The sequence below is a fragment of the Nycticebus coucang genome, chromosome 6 (genome assembly GCF_027406575.1).
Source record: "Nycticebus coucang isolate mNycCou1 chromosome 6, mNycCou1.pri, whole genome shotgun sequence".
Classification (NCBI taxonomy): domain Eukaryota; kingdom Metazoa; phylum Chordata; class Mammalia; order Primates; family Lorisidae; genus Nycticebus; species Nycticebus coucang.
Genome location: NC_069785.1, coordinates 68,189,489 through 68,207,799, shown reverse-complemented (window position 1 = coordinate 68,207,799; position 18,311 = coordinate 68,189,489). Strand labels below are relative to the sequence as shown.

The 18,311-nt window shown below is 46.7% G+C and overlaps 1 protein-coding gene across 4 annotated transcripts in view; it reads right to left on the bottom strand.

Moving 5' to 3' along the window:
• Window positions 1-17,843, bottom strand: part of SLC24A1 (solute carrier family 24 member 1) — a 31,641-nt gene extending 13,798 nt beyond the window's left edge. For 2 of the 4 annotated variants that reach the window (XM_053593950.1, XM_053593952.1), the window contains exons 1-3: window positions 15,811-17,843; window positions 4,653-4,706; window positions 3,163-3,271 (exon numbers count right to left, since the gene is read on the bottom strand). In XM_053593950.1, the coding sequence (XP_053449925.1) occupies window positions 3,163-3,271; window positions 4,653-4,706; window positions 15,811-17,691 (2,044 nt within the window). In that variant the 5' untranslated portion in view covers window positions 17,692-17,843. The remainder of the gene's footprint in view (window positions 1-3,162; window positions 3,272-4,652; window positions 4,707-15,810) is intronic. The other 2 variants (XM_053593951.1, XM_053593953.1) reach the window with 2 other exon arrangements.
• Window positions 17,844-18,311: the final 468 nt, after the last annotated feature.

The window sequence follows — 18,311 nt, the reverse complement described above, 5'->3', positions numbered from 1 at the left end:
TCTTCCAATGTGACTATTTGCCAGGTAACACGCAAAATGCTTTATGTGTGTAAATTCCAAGGTGAGAGATGAAGAAGGGACAGAGGCTGAGATGTAGGGGCTCATGGGGATCTTCTTCATAGCTGTGGAGCCTGGGAGGGTGAGGACAACGGCACAAATGATAAAACAAAGTGGTACCACGGAATTATAATGGATTTCAAGCTGGCTGTACCCCATGAGCACTGGGTACCTTTGGAAAGACTGTGTACCATCTCTAAGCCTTAACATCCTCCCTAAAAAGTTAACACCATGATATACTCATAGCATTATTGCGAGGGTCCATGAGACAAAATAAGTACAAATGCTGATTTGCTGCAAAGTTCTAGCTTCACCTGTACTGTTATGCTACCGTGGATTCTGGAGCTTGAATCACAATTCCATGACTTGTACTATAGCTGTAGACCTAGCCAGGTTATCCCTTGACCTCTCTGCACCTCAGCTTCTTCATCCAAAAAATCTTCCAGAGTTGTTGACAGAGTCAATGAATTTATACATGAATTACTTAAAACAATGTCTGGTACTATATAAATTTGAGTTATAACAACGATGATGATGAATTGACAAAAGCAGTTGTGAGCAGCTGTCCCCCTTGGGAAGCAACCCTGCAGTGGTGAGGCCCAGTGTCCCAGGAGTCTGAGTTAGATGGAACCCTGGAGATCTAGTCTAGTACAGACAGGCTGAGAGGAAACCAAAAAGGTGAAAGCCCTGCCTGGGTCTAGGATAGGCAGGAAACAGATAAAAGGGCCTGGGATTTCCTCCTCTCAGCCTGCTCCTCCACTCTCAGACTTCAGCTGCCAAGGGCTCTGGCAATAAGCTCCCTGTGCAGAGCCGCCACTAGGACGTGTGGTCCCTTCAAGTGACCTGGAGGCCTGCCCAGCAGGTTCTCATCAGAACGGAAGTGTCAGGAATGCCTCCTTCATCCCGACAACTCTAGCAGCCCCGAGGCATTAACCAAGCACTGCAATCTTCTGTTGAGCAACGTGTAGCTGTCATTGAAGGAGGTGCCTATTCTGGGATTGAGAATATTTGCTGACTGTTAACTGGAGGGGCTGGCAAGAAAAAACAAGTTTCCTTCTTTCCTTATCATCCCTCATCATACACACTAGCCTCTCATTTCCCATGTCACTGCGGAAAACAATTCAGCTGCCCCGTCTCCCCCACCTCCTGTCACACACGTCCAGGTGAAATGACCAGAAGGTGCCTGGCATCCCGAAGAGGAAAAGCTTCTTCACAGGACAGGTGAGAGTTCAGACCACAGGAAATGTCTCTTCCACTGATCAGTGGAAAGAGCTGGGAGACCTACAAAGGGTGGAAATATCTGGACGGCCATCTGGAAACAGCACATAGAAACACAAGCATTTATCTGGAAAGCCGTGGGAACAAAGGCCCTCACCACAGCCTTGTGTGGTCCCAGCCCCTCCTGGATGGAGTCTCCGGGTGTGGAATCAGGGATGGCCTCTCTGAGCAGGCCTGCAGCCCAGAGCACATGTGCACATCACCATTCGGCTTGAGGCCACTCCTCACCCAACCACACACAAAGATGATATATAAGCAAGCTTGTCTCCCCTGAGCTGACAGGCACTGCCTCCGAGTGCTTGTTTCCTCACATGGCCTCTCCCCTCTGAGTGTGGCAGGATCATCTCTTTAGCATCAATCTCCTCTGACCTCAGCCTGGCCTGGACATCACATAATCCTGTTAGGGTAAGTAGGCCAGCTGGCAGTGGAGGCCGTTAAAGTGGCCCAGGAGTGGGCCCTGCAGTCCCATTCAAGAGAAGGGCTTATCTTCAGCACTTTGCCAGCATCAGTGATTCCCTTGGGAGTGGCCCATCATGACCCAGGGATATTGCTTTCTTCACCGGGCCCAGGGAAGAGGTGCAACCAACACTCATCACCTAGAGGCTGCCAGGTGCTGCAGACTCCATTCTGGAAACCCCAGAGGTACGGTTTTCCTGGAGCTGATGCTTGGGGGTGGCCTCTTACAATGTCTGCTGAGGCCCACCTTGAGACATTTCCAAGGAACCATGTTCCAAGGAACATTTCATTGCTTGTCTTTGATGCTGCTTTTCACAGTACAGTATACTTGTTTCAGCTGCCCAAGGACCCAATATTTTGTCTGAAAAGGATATTTCCAGGCCTGAGCAAACTTCTGAGCCCCCCAAATCTGTTGGTAAGCCAGAAAGTCAGTCAGGATACTCCCTAGGGCTCCGTAGGTCCTTCTGTCATATTCCGCTCAGCCCAACTGCAGTCAGAGCCCTTGGCTTTTGTCCGAAGGCCAATCTTTCTTTGGCCTCCTGCACGAGTTCAAATTCTTCACCAAAGCCCCAGAGAAACAGGGGTGCAAGAGGAGCAGGATCGTATGTAGGGGTGCCCTTTAAGGTGCCTGAGAAGCATGTTGGGTGCAGCTTTCTGGGGTAGGGAGGCTGAAGGCAGGACTTGATAGGTAGATGGTGAGAATCTCAACTGCTGCCATCTATCATTTATCGAGTTGGACCTCAATCCCCCTTGTACTTTGGACCCTGCTCACTGCCCCCATAAGTGATCCTGGCAGCTCCCAGGGTGTCCTTGAGATTCCTGGATAGGGGAGGGTTAGCAGCTTCCTAGGACTCCAGCGCTATATACAAAGTAAAGGGAAGGGCTACGCAGAGCTTCCGGGTGGTGAAGCCCTATAGAGCCCTACAGGTATCCCCAGAAGCAGCCCCAGCCAGTCAGCCTGGGCCAATCTGCCTAGCTGGAAACTCTCTGTGGGACATTAGAGCCAACTCCTACGCAGTGAGCTCTGCAGGGAAACCACCAAGAGCAGCCCCAACACAGACTTGTGCAGAGCAGGTGGCGCTCAGTCTAACTGCAGGTGAGCCCCGTCGTTATAGGGAGGGACACTGAGGCGGGGACATGGAGGAGTGTGGATACCTAAGGACTTGGGGCCCTCTCTTGGTGAGTCCACTGTCTTTGCCTGCACCTTCTCTCCCAGTCTGCCTGCCTTTTAATATCCACTCTTCCCTCTGCTAACTCTCTTCTCAGCCCGTACCCACTGCCTCTCAGATCTCTAGGTCTCAGTTCTTCTCAGCTGCAAGAGGGAAGAAGTGGGTGGGGCAGACCACACAGGTCTGGGGAGGCCTTGCTTACCTTCCCCCAGGGGGTCCAGGCTGTGGAGCATGAGCTGGTAGATGGTGCTGCGGATGGTGCTGTTGTGCAGAGAGGCCGAGCTACTCCCTCGGGTCAGCAAGGACGGCAGCTGAGCAAGAGGAGAGCCGCACAGGCTTCAGGGGACCCCTGCCCAGGGCAGGGGACGAACCATACAACCACCTCACTAACCTTGCCTCCTTCCCATAGAGAGAGGGGAGAAAGCACAGATCTTGACCTCCCCTCTTCCTTCACCTCCAGCCAGCACAGTTACACTGCTTTCTTTCTCAGCCACCCCTCCTCTCATCCATGACTGGCTCATTCTACATACAGAACGATCCACCTTCTGTATTAAGGAAACCACGTTACCAAGGGTTGGCACATCCCTGCAAGCATACCTTCATAGAACATACCCTCACCCACACACCACAAAGTCAGACCCCTTGAATAAGGGGCCAGCATTATGGTGTTTTGTCACTGCCCCACCTCCAGAGATAACCAAAGTTATGATCCCCATCTATAGAAAATGAAACAAAAACTCAAAACAACCTAGCTGGCTTATCCAAGGTCATGCAAGGAGTGAATGAAAATGTCAAACTAGTACCCAGGTCTTCTGATTCTCAGTTGATTTTTGTTTCTACCTGCATGCTCAAATTTACAGGTACACACACACACACACACACACACGCACGCACGCACGCACGCACGCACACCCCTGTACTGTACACAGATGTGATGCACATTTATGCATAGTGACACACATAGAAACAGCATCTGATTTACAAGGAAACATCCAAAGACAACACTTCAGCACTTGCTCATTCCTTTCCCTCTCTCTTCCTTTCTCCTGGCCTCCCTCCCCCTCCTGCCACCCCCTTATTCCCCTGGATCTGAACTCTCCTGCCATCTAGTGGCTGTGGTAAAACAGTACTTCACAACAGGTCCAGGGATTTCCCATAGGATGTTGATAGCTACGTCTAGGGAAATCCCTAGACTCTGTCTCCAAAAAAAAAAAAGAAAGAAAGAAAAGAAAAGAGAAAGAGGGGAGGGGAGAGGATAAAGGAGAGGAGAGGAGAGGACTTCAAACACCTATCCCCTCCAGTGTCCTACCTATCTTTCTCTTGGTTCGGGGGAATCCAAAAGCCACATTAGACTTTTATATCAAACAATCATACAATGTTGGGCTATAAAATAGGACTTGATTTAATCTAGTCCAGTCATTTTATAGATGCAGAATCTGAAGCCCAAGGTCACAAAGCAAGCTGGAGGCACAGCCAGCTACAACATGCAGACTTAGCTCCCAAACCAGCACTTCCTCAAAGACCACCTGGAAGTAAGAGCTCAGTCCTTCCCTGGCTTACCCTGGTAGCATTCCCAGGAGCTCCCAAGGCCTGAGCACAGCCAGGCTCCCAGCATCAGAGCCAAAGTGGGTTTGTGGCCATGTGCTTAGACCCTGCAGTGTCCCCACCCGGCAGACTGCGTATGGCACCCACCTTCAGCTTCTTGTTATCCTGTAGATCATCCACTGCAATGGCCCCATCGCCCGGCTGCAAATAGGGACAGGAGTCACAGGATATCGTGGAGAGACCCTCACCCTTTCTTCCTACTTCCCTCTCACTCGCAAGAAGCCCTCAGGTTGGAACACAGAAACACACCCTGTGATAACCTGGTCTCAGAAAATTTTTTTTTTTTTGCAGTTTTTTTTTTTTTTTTTTTTTGGCCGGGGCTGGGTTTGAACCCACCACCTCTGGCATATGGGACCAGAGCCCTACCCCTTTGAGCCACAGGTGCCGCCCTCAGAAAATGTTTTAACATGCCCAAACCCCCCGTGTGAGCGTCTACAATCTGGCTTCAACCTGCACACAGTATCCCTGCCAAGTGTGTCCACTCACTACAGTCCAATAACGCTGACAGTCCTTCGGTTCCTCAGATGTGCCATCCTCTTCACCCACCTGAAACCCACATTACCTCCCCTGGTGGTAATGCACTTTCCCTCACTCCTCAGGCTTCAGGTCTCCACTTAAATGTCATCTTCCCCTGGGACACTAAGTATAATTCTCTTTTATAGACTCCTGTTCTCTTCCTTCGTTGCACTTTCCCCAATTTATCTGTATGTTATTTGTTTGTTAATAAGTATACAAACGAATTGACTTCCCCATTAGCATCTTGAAGGCAGACTATCCTATTCCACTGTGTGGCCAGCATGAGAACATTGCCCAGCACTTAGCAAGGATTCAATAAATATGTATTAATTGAATGAGTGAATTGTCCTCTAAATACAATCTATTGTAACTCCTGTTCCCTGTTCATGCCTCTTCCCCCTTCCTAAAATGCCTTCTCCACTCCTCTCTGCCTATCCCCTGCAATCCGTTTTTTATAATATTCAGGTTAAATTCTTGTATGAAACTTTCCCAAATGGCCCCTTCCACTTCCACCACCGCCCTCACTGCTACTCGCTACAATACCTCTTTCCTCAAAAACTGTAATAACAATAAACATATTTTGTAATACTAAAATCGGCTGTGATCAGATAAGCATTAGTGTCTCAGGAAAGCTGTGGGGCAGCCCTACACAATCTAAAATGAAAAAGCATTAAGCTTATAGTATTTACTGTACCAAGAGCTTGCCATTTTGCTTTTACAGTTTTGTTATACCATTTGAACTTTTTGAAAAAGCATCGTTTAGGCTCAGCACCCATAGCAAAGTGGTTACGGTGCCAGCCACATACACCAAGGCTGGCGGGTTCCAGCCTGGCCCAGGCCAGCTAAACAACAATAACAACTTGCAACAAAAAAATAACCGGGTGTTGTGGGGGGCTCCTGTAGTCCCAGTTACTTGGGAGATGGAGGCAGGAGAATTGCTTAAGCCCAAGAGTTTGAGGTTGCTGTGAGCTATGATGCCACAGCACTCTACCGAGGGCGACATAATGAGACTCTGTCTCAAAAAAACAACAAACAAACAAAAAAAAAAAAACATTGTTTTACTTTTCACATACATGAATTGGCTACACAGCTAGATTCCATATTTTGCCATGTAACGAATTTATATGAGTAGCCATCTCTTTTTCGCCTAACCTGCAGCATAGTGGCTTGTACACAGTAGGTGCTCAGTAAAAGTGAGCTGAACGAGTGGATACTGCTCCCTAAAGATAACACTGGCCTCTATGCTATCTTCAGGAAGCAGGGTCACTACTGGATGCCCCAGTAGTTGTCTTTACCTTCTCTTTGCTTCCCTCACCCCACCAACCTCCGTGGACAGAACACAACTGAACTTGCTACATCCATGCCCCTGTTCAGCTCAGAAAATATAGAATATAGTGCCTGCCGGAGGGCCGTCTACTCACCCCTCCACTTCATTCAGTCATTCAGCTAATATTTACTGAGCAACTGCTATATGGTGCTGTGCTGGTGGCTTTAGAGATACAAAAATATTTGGAATATGGATTCCCAAGTCCAGAAAGAAGTTGAAACCAAGGATAACAAAAATAACAAAGCAGAAGGTGGTTCGTGAAATGAAAGGCATAGATAAAGGTGCTGTGCCAGGAAGGGCAAAGAAGGCTTTCTAAAATAGGTAGAATTTGAGTAAGTTTTGAAGGATGAAGGAGGTTGGGACATTTGGATACACGTGATTGAATGAATGGATGAACATACAAATGAATGAAACAACCTGAAGGGGGTGCTGTGCGTTTTAACAAACCCCTCTCAACTCTTTCATGACACACTTGTACGTTTACAGGGATACAGGAGGCTATAGCACCAACCCCCTTTGGCCATCTCACTATTTATAATGTCCAATCCTACTCAATGAGTCAGCTCTCGTTAGAGGCAAAGAATTTGAGAGTTTAGGCTATATGTTGGGGTGACTATTTCTGTCCACAGAGGGACAGAGTAACTGGTCTTTGCCCCATCGTGGTGCATGGCCCTGATGGTTCAAGCCCAAATGCTTTTCTACAGGTTCATTATTCATTGCTAACCTCAGTAGGTACTTTCAGCTTTCTGAAGTTATACAACTCCATGAAATAGACAATGCTCAGGTTATTATAAATGTTTGCCTACATGTGGGTGTGGTTGAAGGGATCGTTTAGGGGTAACAGTACTGGCAAGTAGGTGCTTTCTGAATATGCCCTTGTTAGGAACACATTCATCCCACCCTCTCCCCCCACGTTACCCCATTCTCCTTCCTCTTCCTTCAGTCTTAGCACCTCCACCTTTTTCTCCTCCCCAAAACTGTCAAAGTGGCTGAGGTAGTGGAAGAGGACGTCTTCATGCCAGCCTAACACCCCAGCACCTGTGATGCCTCTGGCTGAGCTTGAACAATGGGATCCCTCACAGCTATTTATAGGAACCCAGGGGTGGGATGGGGGGCAAATTGTGGCAGCCCCTACGGGGGTTATCCTCCTAATCTCCAACTTACATTTCTCACTCATGTAACAATTCCTGTTCTCAACCATTCATAACACATTTCCTGAACCGCACATTTTAGTCTGGATATTTTTGTAAAAAATCCATTCAACAAATGTTTACCGCATCCCTGAGTGAGTTCTGCCTTTACGCAGATTGCACTCGTCACATTAGCCCTCCACTGAACACGGTCTTGCCTCTGATCCACTCCATTTGTCTCTGTTGGACACCTAGAAGTCCAGGCAAATTCCTCCTCCTCCTCAAAGCTCACACCCCATTAGCTGTCAGACCTAGTTCTTGAAAGTTCTTAAATTTGGCCTCAGGGCTCCACTCTCCTGACTATAGTGCTGCAACAGCTTATTGACTCCTGATCTATTCTTCTTCTGGTTGGTTCATTTTCCACCTCTCACATTTCTGAGCAAAGCACATCATGCCCCCTCACACACCAGGAGCCCCCCACTCAGGTGAGAGTCTAGACTCCTTAACTTAGCACACATCAGCCTCTGCTTACTTGCAGTCTACCGCTGCCCAATAGAAATAAAATGTAAGCCACAGTATCATCTTAATTTTATTTTTCTCAAGAGCTGGACAGCCACCTCTGTGCTAGCAGAGACCTGGACGTCCCCGGCCCTTTGGCTAGTCCTCGAAGCAGAGCTCACAGTTTGAATCCTGTCAAGTCCTGGCTCTGTGGCAGTTCATCATTTTAATTTTTTACTAGCCATATTTCTTAAAAAGTAAAAGAAACAGGTAAGATTAATTTCAATAATATTTGGGTTAGGTTATACTTTACTTAACCCAATATGCCAAAAATATCATTTTGACATGTTATTTATATTAAAAATACTGATATTTACATCCTTTTATTCATACTAAGCCTTTGAAACCCAGTGTATATTTTATACTTACAGCACTTCTCAAAACGGACTATTCAAATTTCAAGTGCTTGGTAGTGGTATGTAGCTAGTGGCCACCCTATGGAACAGCACAGCTGTGGTCTCTCCACACTCCCTCATTCCTCTGGCCTTTGCACATTCCTACCCCTTCTTCAGTCAGTGAACTCCTGCTTATACGTCAAGACTTAGCTAAGTGTCACCTCCCCTCTGGTCTGTTGAGAAGTAAACTCTGCAGTACCCTCAGCATTTACCTACATCGTTACACTTGACATTGTAACTATTGGCTTTACTGGTTTTTCTACTCACTGAAGAATCTTTACCACAAGCTGATGAAGCTTAAGTTTCTGGGCCGATCTCTTCCCTACATAAATGCTTTTCCAAGGCTTACACCTGACTCTGTAGCAATGTATATACATTCTTTTTCTTAATTAACATTAGGGCACACAAAAGTTAAATCAACTCTAGCTCCTCCATTAGCTTCATGGAGGAGCTCCTGGAAAGCTGGGATAGAGCCTCATTTATCGCCATATCATAGACCCTACACAGGCCTCATACAAAGTTATTTAATGAATGTTTGCTGAATGGATGAATATTGGGGTTCTTGGGGGATTAGTCCCAGACTAGCTCTCTCTTTCACAGTAGTATTAGCCAGTCCTTGATTTTAATTACCAGACATTTGTTGATGATTCACAAATTTCTACTTCCAGCCCAGACTTTATTCCTGAGCTCCAGACTCATCTGTGCAATTGTCTCCTGGCATATCCACTTAGAAGTGATCTACAAACCCAAAGTCATCATTCCAGCCTATACTTGAATCTGCCTATACTTCAAGTCTTCTCCTTCTCAGAAGATGGCACCACCATCTACCCTGCTGCTCAAGCTAAAAAGCTTAGTGGTATAAAGAGAGTGCCAAAGAAATGTATATACATGTTAAGAAAGGAAAAAAAACTGTAGTCAATGTGTAACAAGACGTCACGTTTGACTTCTGCAATTGCAAGAGGTGCTTAACATGACTTGTGTTCATCTTCTATTATCAGTATACTGTGTATATTGACTATTTCAATTTTTTTTTTTTTTTTTGTGGTTTTTGGCCGAGGCTGGGTTTGAACCCACCACCTCCAGCATAAGGGACTGGCGCCCTATCCCTTTGAGCCACAGGCGCCACCCTGAATATTTCAATTTTAATACAGCTTTTTCCTTTTTAAAATGCACATACATTTTTTAGCATCGTGTGCATGTCCGTGTGTGTGTGTGTGTGTGTACCCCAAACAGCCTCCTAAGCGGACATTCTTCACACAGCAGTTAGAGAGTGATCTTTTAAATAGGACTTTCATTACTTCAGTCCCCTGTTGAGTTTCAAATCAATCCAAGCTCTGTATCCTATGCACAGGGCCTTGCATGAAGTAGCTCCCTGCTCCTCTCCAGCAGCAGCCTGGACCACTGTCCCTGGTACTTCTACACTGGCCTCCATTCTTTCTTCCAATAGGCCAAGCTTTTTCCCAGCTCTGAGCCTTCGCGAATACTGTTCCCTCTTCCAGGAATTCTTGCCCATGCAGCATGGGGTGATTTCCCTTCTTATTCTATAAATCTCTGTTTGATCTCTTTTTCACCTAGAGGCCTCCCCTGCTCTCCCTCGCTAAAGGGGAGCTTGCTGTTTGAGGCCACTCTCTATCACCTGCCCTGTTTATTTCCTTCACGGCATTTGTCAGACCCTGAAATTACCTTCTTGATTTCGTTTTTCTTGTTTATCATCCAAATGCCCACACTAAAAAGTCTTCTGTTGGTTTTATGTTTCCAATTAATTTGGGTGGCAGAGCATCTAGAAATCAGGCTGTTCTTTGTAGAACACCATGAATATCTAATTTCATATCTAATCCCATCATCTGCGCTAGGACAAAATATTACTACGTTGTACAAATGCATGTAAAATCTCAACTGCAAGCTTACACACATACCCAAGAAAACAGCAAGCTGTTGGACTAGGCATGAGCGGATGTTTTGAATTTTCAGTTAATATTTGTTAGTTTCTTATGCATCCATTTCGTCATATGCTAGTACCCACTAGCAGGTAAACAATGACAGCTTAAGAAAATTTTATGAGGAAAAGAAACCTTGAAATTGAGATTTCTACTCTATCTTTTCCTGACAACTAGAGGAAAGCTGACTATTATTCAAGGAGCTGAAGGAGGAAATGTTCGGCCCAGGCTAGCATGGCTCCTTGGGAGCACAGTGGATTCCTTACAGCCTAGTATGGGGGGGACCCCAAAGGCAGGAGAGGCCTTTGGTTTCTTCCTGCCTACAGCCCCCTGTCTCCACACAGACAGATGGCTATACAGGCCATTGATAGGAGCCCTTGGGGTAAATGTCAACCCTAACAACAAAGAGGGATGACAGCCCCCAAGGAGGCACCAGACTTGTCTGCTTGAGGTCTTGCTGGTTGGTTTAATGAAAAATCTTGCCAGGAAGAATACAGCCCCTCGGGCAGAATGACCAACTTTGCCCAGAGTTTCACATTCTGAGGTATTCTTGGGAGCAGAATGTGGGCATGGGGGCTTCCGATGGGGCCCCCACTCGGCTTGGTCTCTGCTTTGTATTCCTCTTTGCTGATGGCTTTCCACAGGGCTCTCTTGCCAATAGCACACCTCCTGCAGATGTCTGGTCCTTCCTGGCTAATCTTGTCCTGTAGAAAAAAGGGCCTCCTTGTCCTTCAATACCAATAAGGCTTTTCAGCCAGCCTAGCATCTCTACTCTGCTGTCAGTTGGCTTTCTGTGAAATAGTCACAGAAATGGTCGAGGCAGGTGAGAGATTTATCAATTTTGGCCAGAAAAAAAACCAGTATGAAATTTCAGAGAGAGCTAAGTTAGACTCCATGATAACCCCATACAAACATTTAGCATTTCTTTACTGAGGTCATAAAAGGCATTCGCAAATATATGTCAATTTGACAATGTTGTTTGAATTTTAGCTTTGATTTTTTTTTTCAGACAATATCAAAAGAGAGACTCTAAAACAGGGGTGTCCAACCTGTGCTCACAGGCTACATGCTGATTTTGTGAGGACGTTTTTGCTTATATGTGGTGTCAGATACTTGTGAAAAGTATGATCAGATGTTTTTTCTTTTTGCTAATTAGTTTTTGTTAGTGTTTGTATATTTAATATGTGGCCCAAGACAATTCTTCATCCAATGTGCAACAGAGAAAAATAAAGGCAGACATCCTTGCTCTGAAATACTAACTATATGTCTATGTCCAATACTAAGTCTTTTATTTCTTTCTGAAAATACTCTTACATGAATTCTGATTATAATCCCTCCCCAAAAAACTTCATTCTGATTCTAGATACTCAGAGCAGAATAAAAAGTAAAGGGAAAGGTCCTGTAGCTCAGAAACTCAATGGCTATCAGCGGGGTGAATATTCAGTAAGAAAGTGATGGTTCTCTGCTGATTGTATATCTCCAAATTGTTCAGGTAGAATACCTGGGAATCTCTTGCTTTTAGTAAAATACCACATGGCCATTCCCGCTATGTAGCTGTTTTCACACTACAAGGACAGAGTTGCGTAGTTGTGACAGAGACTGCACGGGTAACAGAGCCTAAAACATTTATTGTTTGGCCCTTTACAAAAAGTTTGTCTCCCTCTGCACTAATTCATCCCACTCAATGTTACAGATAAGAAATCTAAGGCCTGGGCGGCGCCTGTGGCTCAGTGAGCAGGGCGCCGGCCCCCTATACCGAGGGTGGCGGGTTCAAACCCGGCCCCGGCCAAACTGCAACAAAAAAATAGCTGGGCGTTGTAGCGGGCGCCTGTAGTCCCAGCTACTTGGGAGGCTGAGGCAAGAGAATCGCTTAAGCCCAGGTGTTGGAGGTTGCTGTGAGCTGTGTGATGCCACGGCACTATACCGAGGGCGATAAAGTGAAACTCTGTCTCTACAAAGATAAAAAATAAAAAAAAAAGAAATCTAAGCCTGTTTGAAAGCAAAGTGACTTTGCAGCATTTTGCACGGGGTTCCCTGCATTGTAGTTAATTTTCTCTATGCTTGTCCCTTCTACTGGAAGGGATCCAACCTATTTATTTCCCATCCTGTTTTTTGTTTAAGTACGTAATAATACTGGTTTGTTAAACTGCATTGACTTACCCAGTCCAGGGTAACAGGAATAGTCAACCGTGGGTGCTAAAAAACGTATACACATTTTAAGAAAGAAAAAATAGTATTAAAATTGTAATAGTCAATGTAAACTGATAATGTTTGTTATCTTGTATCTCTTGCAATTGCAGAAGTCACACATGACTTGAGTATTACAGTTTTAATATAGATTTTTCCTTTCTTAAAATGTGTATATGTATTTTTGGCACTCTCTCTCTATATGTGTACACGTTTATATAATAGGCTCTCCATAAGCTAGCATGGATTCCCGCCCCAACTCCTTTATCTTGACAAATTGGAATGCCTGGACTGTCAGGGTTCCTGGAAGAAACTGAACCAAGTATTTACGGAACTCCTAAGAACAAGACACTGGGCTCAGCCCTTTAGGAGATACAAAGATTGTTTGTATCTTTGCAACCGCATTTAGTTGCAATGATGAGCCTGCCATGGCCACCCCTACACTCCCCCAGGTTGGCAATAGAGAACAGGGTTAGCTCAGCCTGCTTTCCTATCTCTCTCCAAGAAGTAGCTGGCTCCTATTTCCCTGCACACTGCTTCTCTGTGTAGACTTCCTGAGCTGCTGTGGCTCTGCCTTTGCCTGTCAGCCCTGCTCCTTGGCGCCCAACCACTCTGTCTGGCCTTGCCCAACTTTTGTCTGACTTCCTCACCTTTGGAGCTATGGCTGACTAATAAGCCAAATTTCCCTGGACCCCTGCCTTCCTGGGGTGATGCTCAAAAGAGGGGACCTATTAGGGAGAGGCATGGACCAGTAAGTGTGAGTGTATGAACCAGCTATGTTTACTTTCACAATCAGAGTGAAGGTCAAATATTTTACAGGGTGAGTAAAGACATTAAGTCACACAAAAATGAATACCAGCATGGTTTACCAGATCAAAGCCTGAATTCTCAAAGAATGGCTTCACGAATTCAAAACAGAATAGCTTGTCTTCAGTCTGTTAGTGAAGTGCAGGATAATTTATTTCCCGCTAACGAGATCACTGGACTTGGCCAGCCAAACACAGACATAAAGATAGAAGCAACAGTAGATTCCCTCTCTGATTACAAGCACCTTGAGGTGAAACTCTAAATGCACATGTGTTTAAAAACTATTGTTAAATAGCTGTGGTTTTTGTTATTTGAACTAAGTTTTAGGAGGCAGTTATTAGTGATAGAAAGTTCTGACAAGTTTTTAATTTTAAATAAAGATTTACTTTCAAATATCAGTAATTCAACCTACTTTTTAAAAAACTAATGCTGTCAATTAAAAATAATACCGGATCTGTTCCAACTAATAGATAAGAACAGAGTTATAATTAGTGCTGTGCTTACTGGCTGGCAAAGAGCTGCTGCTAAAGCCCTTGAAGAATCTCTAAGTAGGTTACAAATTCTCTTTCGAAATCATGATTATGCTTCATTAGCTTGGCAAGCTTTGCTTTGATGGTGTAGCTCTGAAGAAATGGAAAGTTCAGAACTTAACAGAGTTTAGATAAAAGCAGAATTACTTGGAAGGCAAGTCAGAGGCATTTGCAAAACCCCAAGACGTCAGGTACTTTCCTCTGAGAATATCAGGACTTCATGGCCAGTCCCTGGCAAGGCCTGCCCTGAGAACTTCACTGGGAGCAAGGGGCTCCTGTGTCCTCAGATTAAATTACGTAATGTTCTCTGAGCCACCCTTTCTTTGCTAAACCTGTGGCTGTGGGGGGCAGTAATCTGGTGGAAAATAGCACTGAATGGGGAGTTAGGAGTTAGAGTTCCCATTCCAGCCCTGCCACCTGCTGGCTGTATGACCCTGGGAGGGCATTTGTCCTTTTTTGGGCCATCTGCAAATGAGACAATAGGAGATTGGTTGATCAGATTGGACAAATAACCATTGTACGGGGTTCTGCCAGAACTGAACATGCTTGGATACAGGACATTATCACAGAATGTTAAAGTTAGACTGGACATTCTGGTGATTAGTTGGACTCTGTTTTTTCCCTAGGGGAGGGGAAGGGACCTGTCTAAGTCACACCATTCATCAGAGGCAGAATTGGAGCAGAACCCAGATTTCCTGGTTCTCAGCTCTGCACTCGGCCAGAACGCCATGTTACCACAAAGGTGCTAAGGGAAGCGCATTTAAGTGCCCCGGCCTGGTGTGTCTGGCAGACATGCTGCTGAGTTTGGTCTCCATCCTGCCCACTCATCAAAACTGCTCTGGATTAAGTAGCTAAGTCCTTCCACTCTTTGCACACAAAATTCTGCCTACACTAGTGGCTTCTCTAAGATATGGAATGAGTGGACGGTGAGCCAACCCTCCCCCAAACTCGCCCTTTAGGAGTGAGAGAGAAATGGGATCTGGGCTCTCTAAGGTACCTTCACTTTAGAGTCTCAAGGAACAAAAAACTTTGGAATTAATTTTTAGTGATCACTTGCCCAATGTAATCGCATCTCCCAGGTTATCATCCAGTTAATGTAGCAGGAAGATCCCTCCAAGGGGCCGGAGACATTCTTGGAAAGGAACTTCTGGGGTGGGAGAAAGGGCCAGGATTGGTGTTCCTGGCATCTAGTAGGCACAGAGATGGGGCTCTGTCCCCAGATGGGCTTGTCAGTGAGTGAGTGGAGCTCCCATCCTCTCTAATATTTTAACAACAAAACAAAAACAAACTCCTCCCCTTTCTCAGACCCCATGCAAGCCCCCAGCCCCTCTACATCTGTAATGTGAACAAACAGGATTAAATGAAAGTGAGGGTGCTAAGTAAGCCCTGAACAGCACGCACATGGAAGAGATTATCATTTTTCCCTGCCTGGTATCTCCTTGGACATTCTCCAAAGCCCAGCTCAAATGTCATTTCCAAAGACCCAGTCACACCAACCCAAGTTCCTTTCCTGGTCCCACTGCCTATTTGCTGTGTGACCTTGAACAAGTGGTTTATCTTCGTTAGGCTTCAGTTTCCTCTCTTGCAAACAGGGGTCACAACAATAACCAGCTGATAGCATGATTGGGGTTGAGCCAAGGTCACACTTGCAAAGGCCCCAGCATAATGTCTGGCAGAGAACAGATACTCTGTAAATGCTGAATAAATATTGAGGGAACCAGAGTATTCATCTCTTGAGGTCTGACCCAGCACCTCCTACTCTTCACTCCCTGGTTTCTGCCCATCCTTTTACCCCGAAGGGGCTACAGAAGAGCCCCTTACCTTGTTGAGGTCCTCTACCCAGAGAGCCTGCCCTTACCTTGTTGAGATCCTCTAAGGCCATGACCTTGGCCACTGGCCTCCTGCTGAGCTGCTCCTTCACCCAGCGCTCAATTTTCCTGTTCCACTTCATGGCAAGCACATAGAGGCCATAGGCCAGCAGCAGCAGCAGGCTCTCCCACCAGGCAATGAGGCTGTCCAGGAAGAAGAGGATGAGCATCATCAGATCAAGGATGTAGAAGGAGACGTCACGGAACAAGGGCCACCAGGTAAGGTTGAGGATCTCCCGAGAGAAGAGGGCACAAGTGCCAATGACAAAGAGGATGTTGAATACAGCAGAGCCCACGATGGTACCGATGCCCACATTGCTGTGGGAAATGAAGACACCAATGAGGGAGGTGAAAAGCTCAGGGGCGGAGCCTCCGGCAGCCATGAACGTGGCACCCGCCACATCCTCCGAGATCTGCAGCTTGTCTGTGATGACACCCAGGGCTGGAACAAAGTACTCGTCGCACACGATGGCCAAGGCCACAAACACGTACATCATGCCGAAGATGTGCAGCACCACCCAGCCCTGCCGCCGCTCCTCCACGCTGAACAGATCCGGGGGATACTCTGCCTTGGGGTAGAGGTCTGACCAGCTGGGAGGCAGCCCTGAGGGACTGGGGCTGGGCACCTCTGGGAGCAGGGCAGTTGTCAGGCTCAGGGAAGGGGTGATGGGCATGCCAGGGGCTGGCTTCACAACCATACAGTGATGGACCTGGGTGGTCGGAGCTGCCCTGACCTTGAGGGTTGCTGAGGTGCTGGGTGCTGTGGAAGCTTTCTTTGCCAGCCTCCCGACAGTGGCTGGGGCTAGTCTGATGGTTGCTGCGCTAGTTCTGGGCAGGGAATTCTTAAAACTCTGGGCAGTAGGAGAGGCTTTTGTTTCTGCTGGGCTGCTGCCTGTCACTTGCCCCTCAGGGACAGCTGGGGTGTGCTCCAGGATTGTTCTCTGGGGAGCTGTCAGGTTGTTCTTTCCCACTAACCTCCAGGCACTGGTTGGGCTGTTATTTTCCACTCTTCTGGAGATAGTCAGGGTGCTCTTTTCCACTGCATTCCTTGGAGAAGTCAAGATGTTTGTTTCTACCTCATGTGTCAGGGACGTTGGGGTGTTATCAACTATTCCCTTGAGAGTAGCTTGGGTGGCTTCCTCCACTATTCTCTTGGGAGAGTTTGTTTTTAATATTTTATAGGTTGCCGTAGTTTCACTGTCTTTCACTGTTGAACTGGGAGTGGTTGTGTGGCTTATTTCCGTTGCCAAGAGTATAGATGGAGCATAAGTGTCTACTATTCTACCAGGTGGGGATGGAGTGTACTTCCTTACCTTTCTCCTGGCCTTTGTTGGGCTATAGCTCTTCATTTCTTCCCTGGGTATTGGGGTATAATATTTTACTTTTTGTCTGCTTGAAGTTGGGGTGTAGTGATTCAATATTCTACTAGATGTGGTTGGGGTGTTTTCCTTCACTCTTTCTGTACCTGCTGCTGTTGGGCTGTAATTATTTTTGATTGCTGTTGGGGTAATCTCAGCTGTCCCTCTGGGAATATGGGGGGCGTTCTCCATCGTTATGCTAGGTGTTTCTTCATCGCTGCCCACCGTGGCATGGGGTACCAGCATCTCACTCTCCATTTCAGGGCTAGCCTTTGGAGGATCACTGCTCCCCATCATCATTCCATCACTGGGGAGATCTCGGCTGGCCAGTTTTACAGGCTGTTGCGAAGAGACTTCTGCCCACAGCGAGGAGAGGCCCTGGGGTCTTCTCAGGTGCTGGTAGGTGGAACCGATGATCAATATTCCCAGCAGGAAGATGAGGCGACTCCAGTGAAGCCTCTTTGGCCGGAGTAGCCGCCTCTCCTGTGACCCCATCCTGATCAGTTTCCCCATGATGGCCAGTTATGTCTGGTTACAGAAGGCCTCTCATTCTGTCCATGGAAAGATGGAGACTGCTCTGGGATTCAGATTGGTGATCAGGGAAGATTTCTCCATGAAGCCCAGCCGGGCGGTATCCACAAACCTAGGGGGAACAAAAAGAGAGATTATTTGCCATTAAGAAGAAAAAAGGATGACAGAAGCCCCAAGGACTTAAAAGTAATGGTGGGGGTGGGGAGGTGAACAGTCAATTCTACTGGAGCTCACTACCCCGGCCTCCAGCTCCAGCGGCCAATGCTGGCTCCTGGGAGAAGGCATAGAGCCAGAGCACGTAGAGACCCTCTGTGCTGAGCTGGCACCTCAGCAGCCCGGGTTCTCAAGCTGGATCCTGGGTGCTCTGTGGCGTCTACCCAGTCCTCTCTGGGCTCCCTGCGAGAGGCCTGCCAGTACTCCTCAGGTCCAAGCCTAAGATGCCAGGAGCGCGTTCATCCATAGTTGGTTCCGCACATCTCACCTTATCGAAGGCAGGAAGGAGGTAGGCAGGTAGGATTTTAAGCTGTTAACTAAAATAGGCAGCAGTAGAGGGCATTGCCAGGAGCATTAGCTTTCATTATATATTCCTGGAATGACTTAAA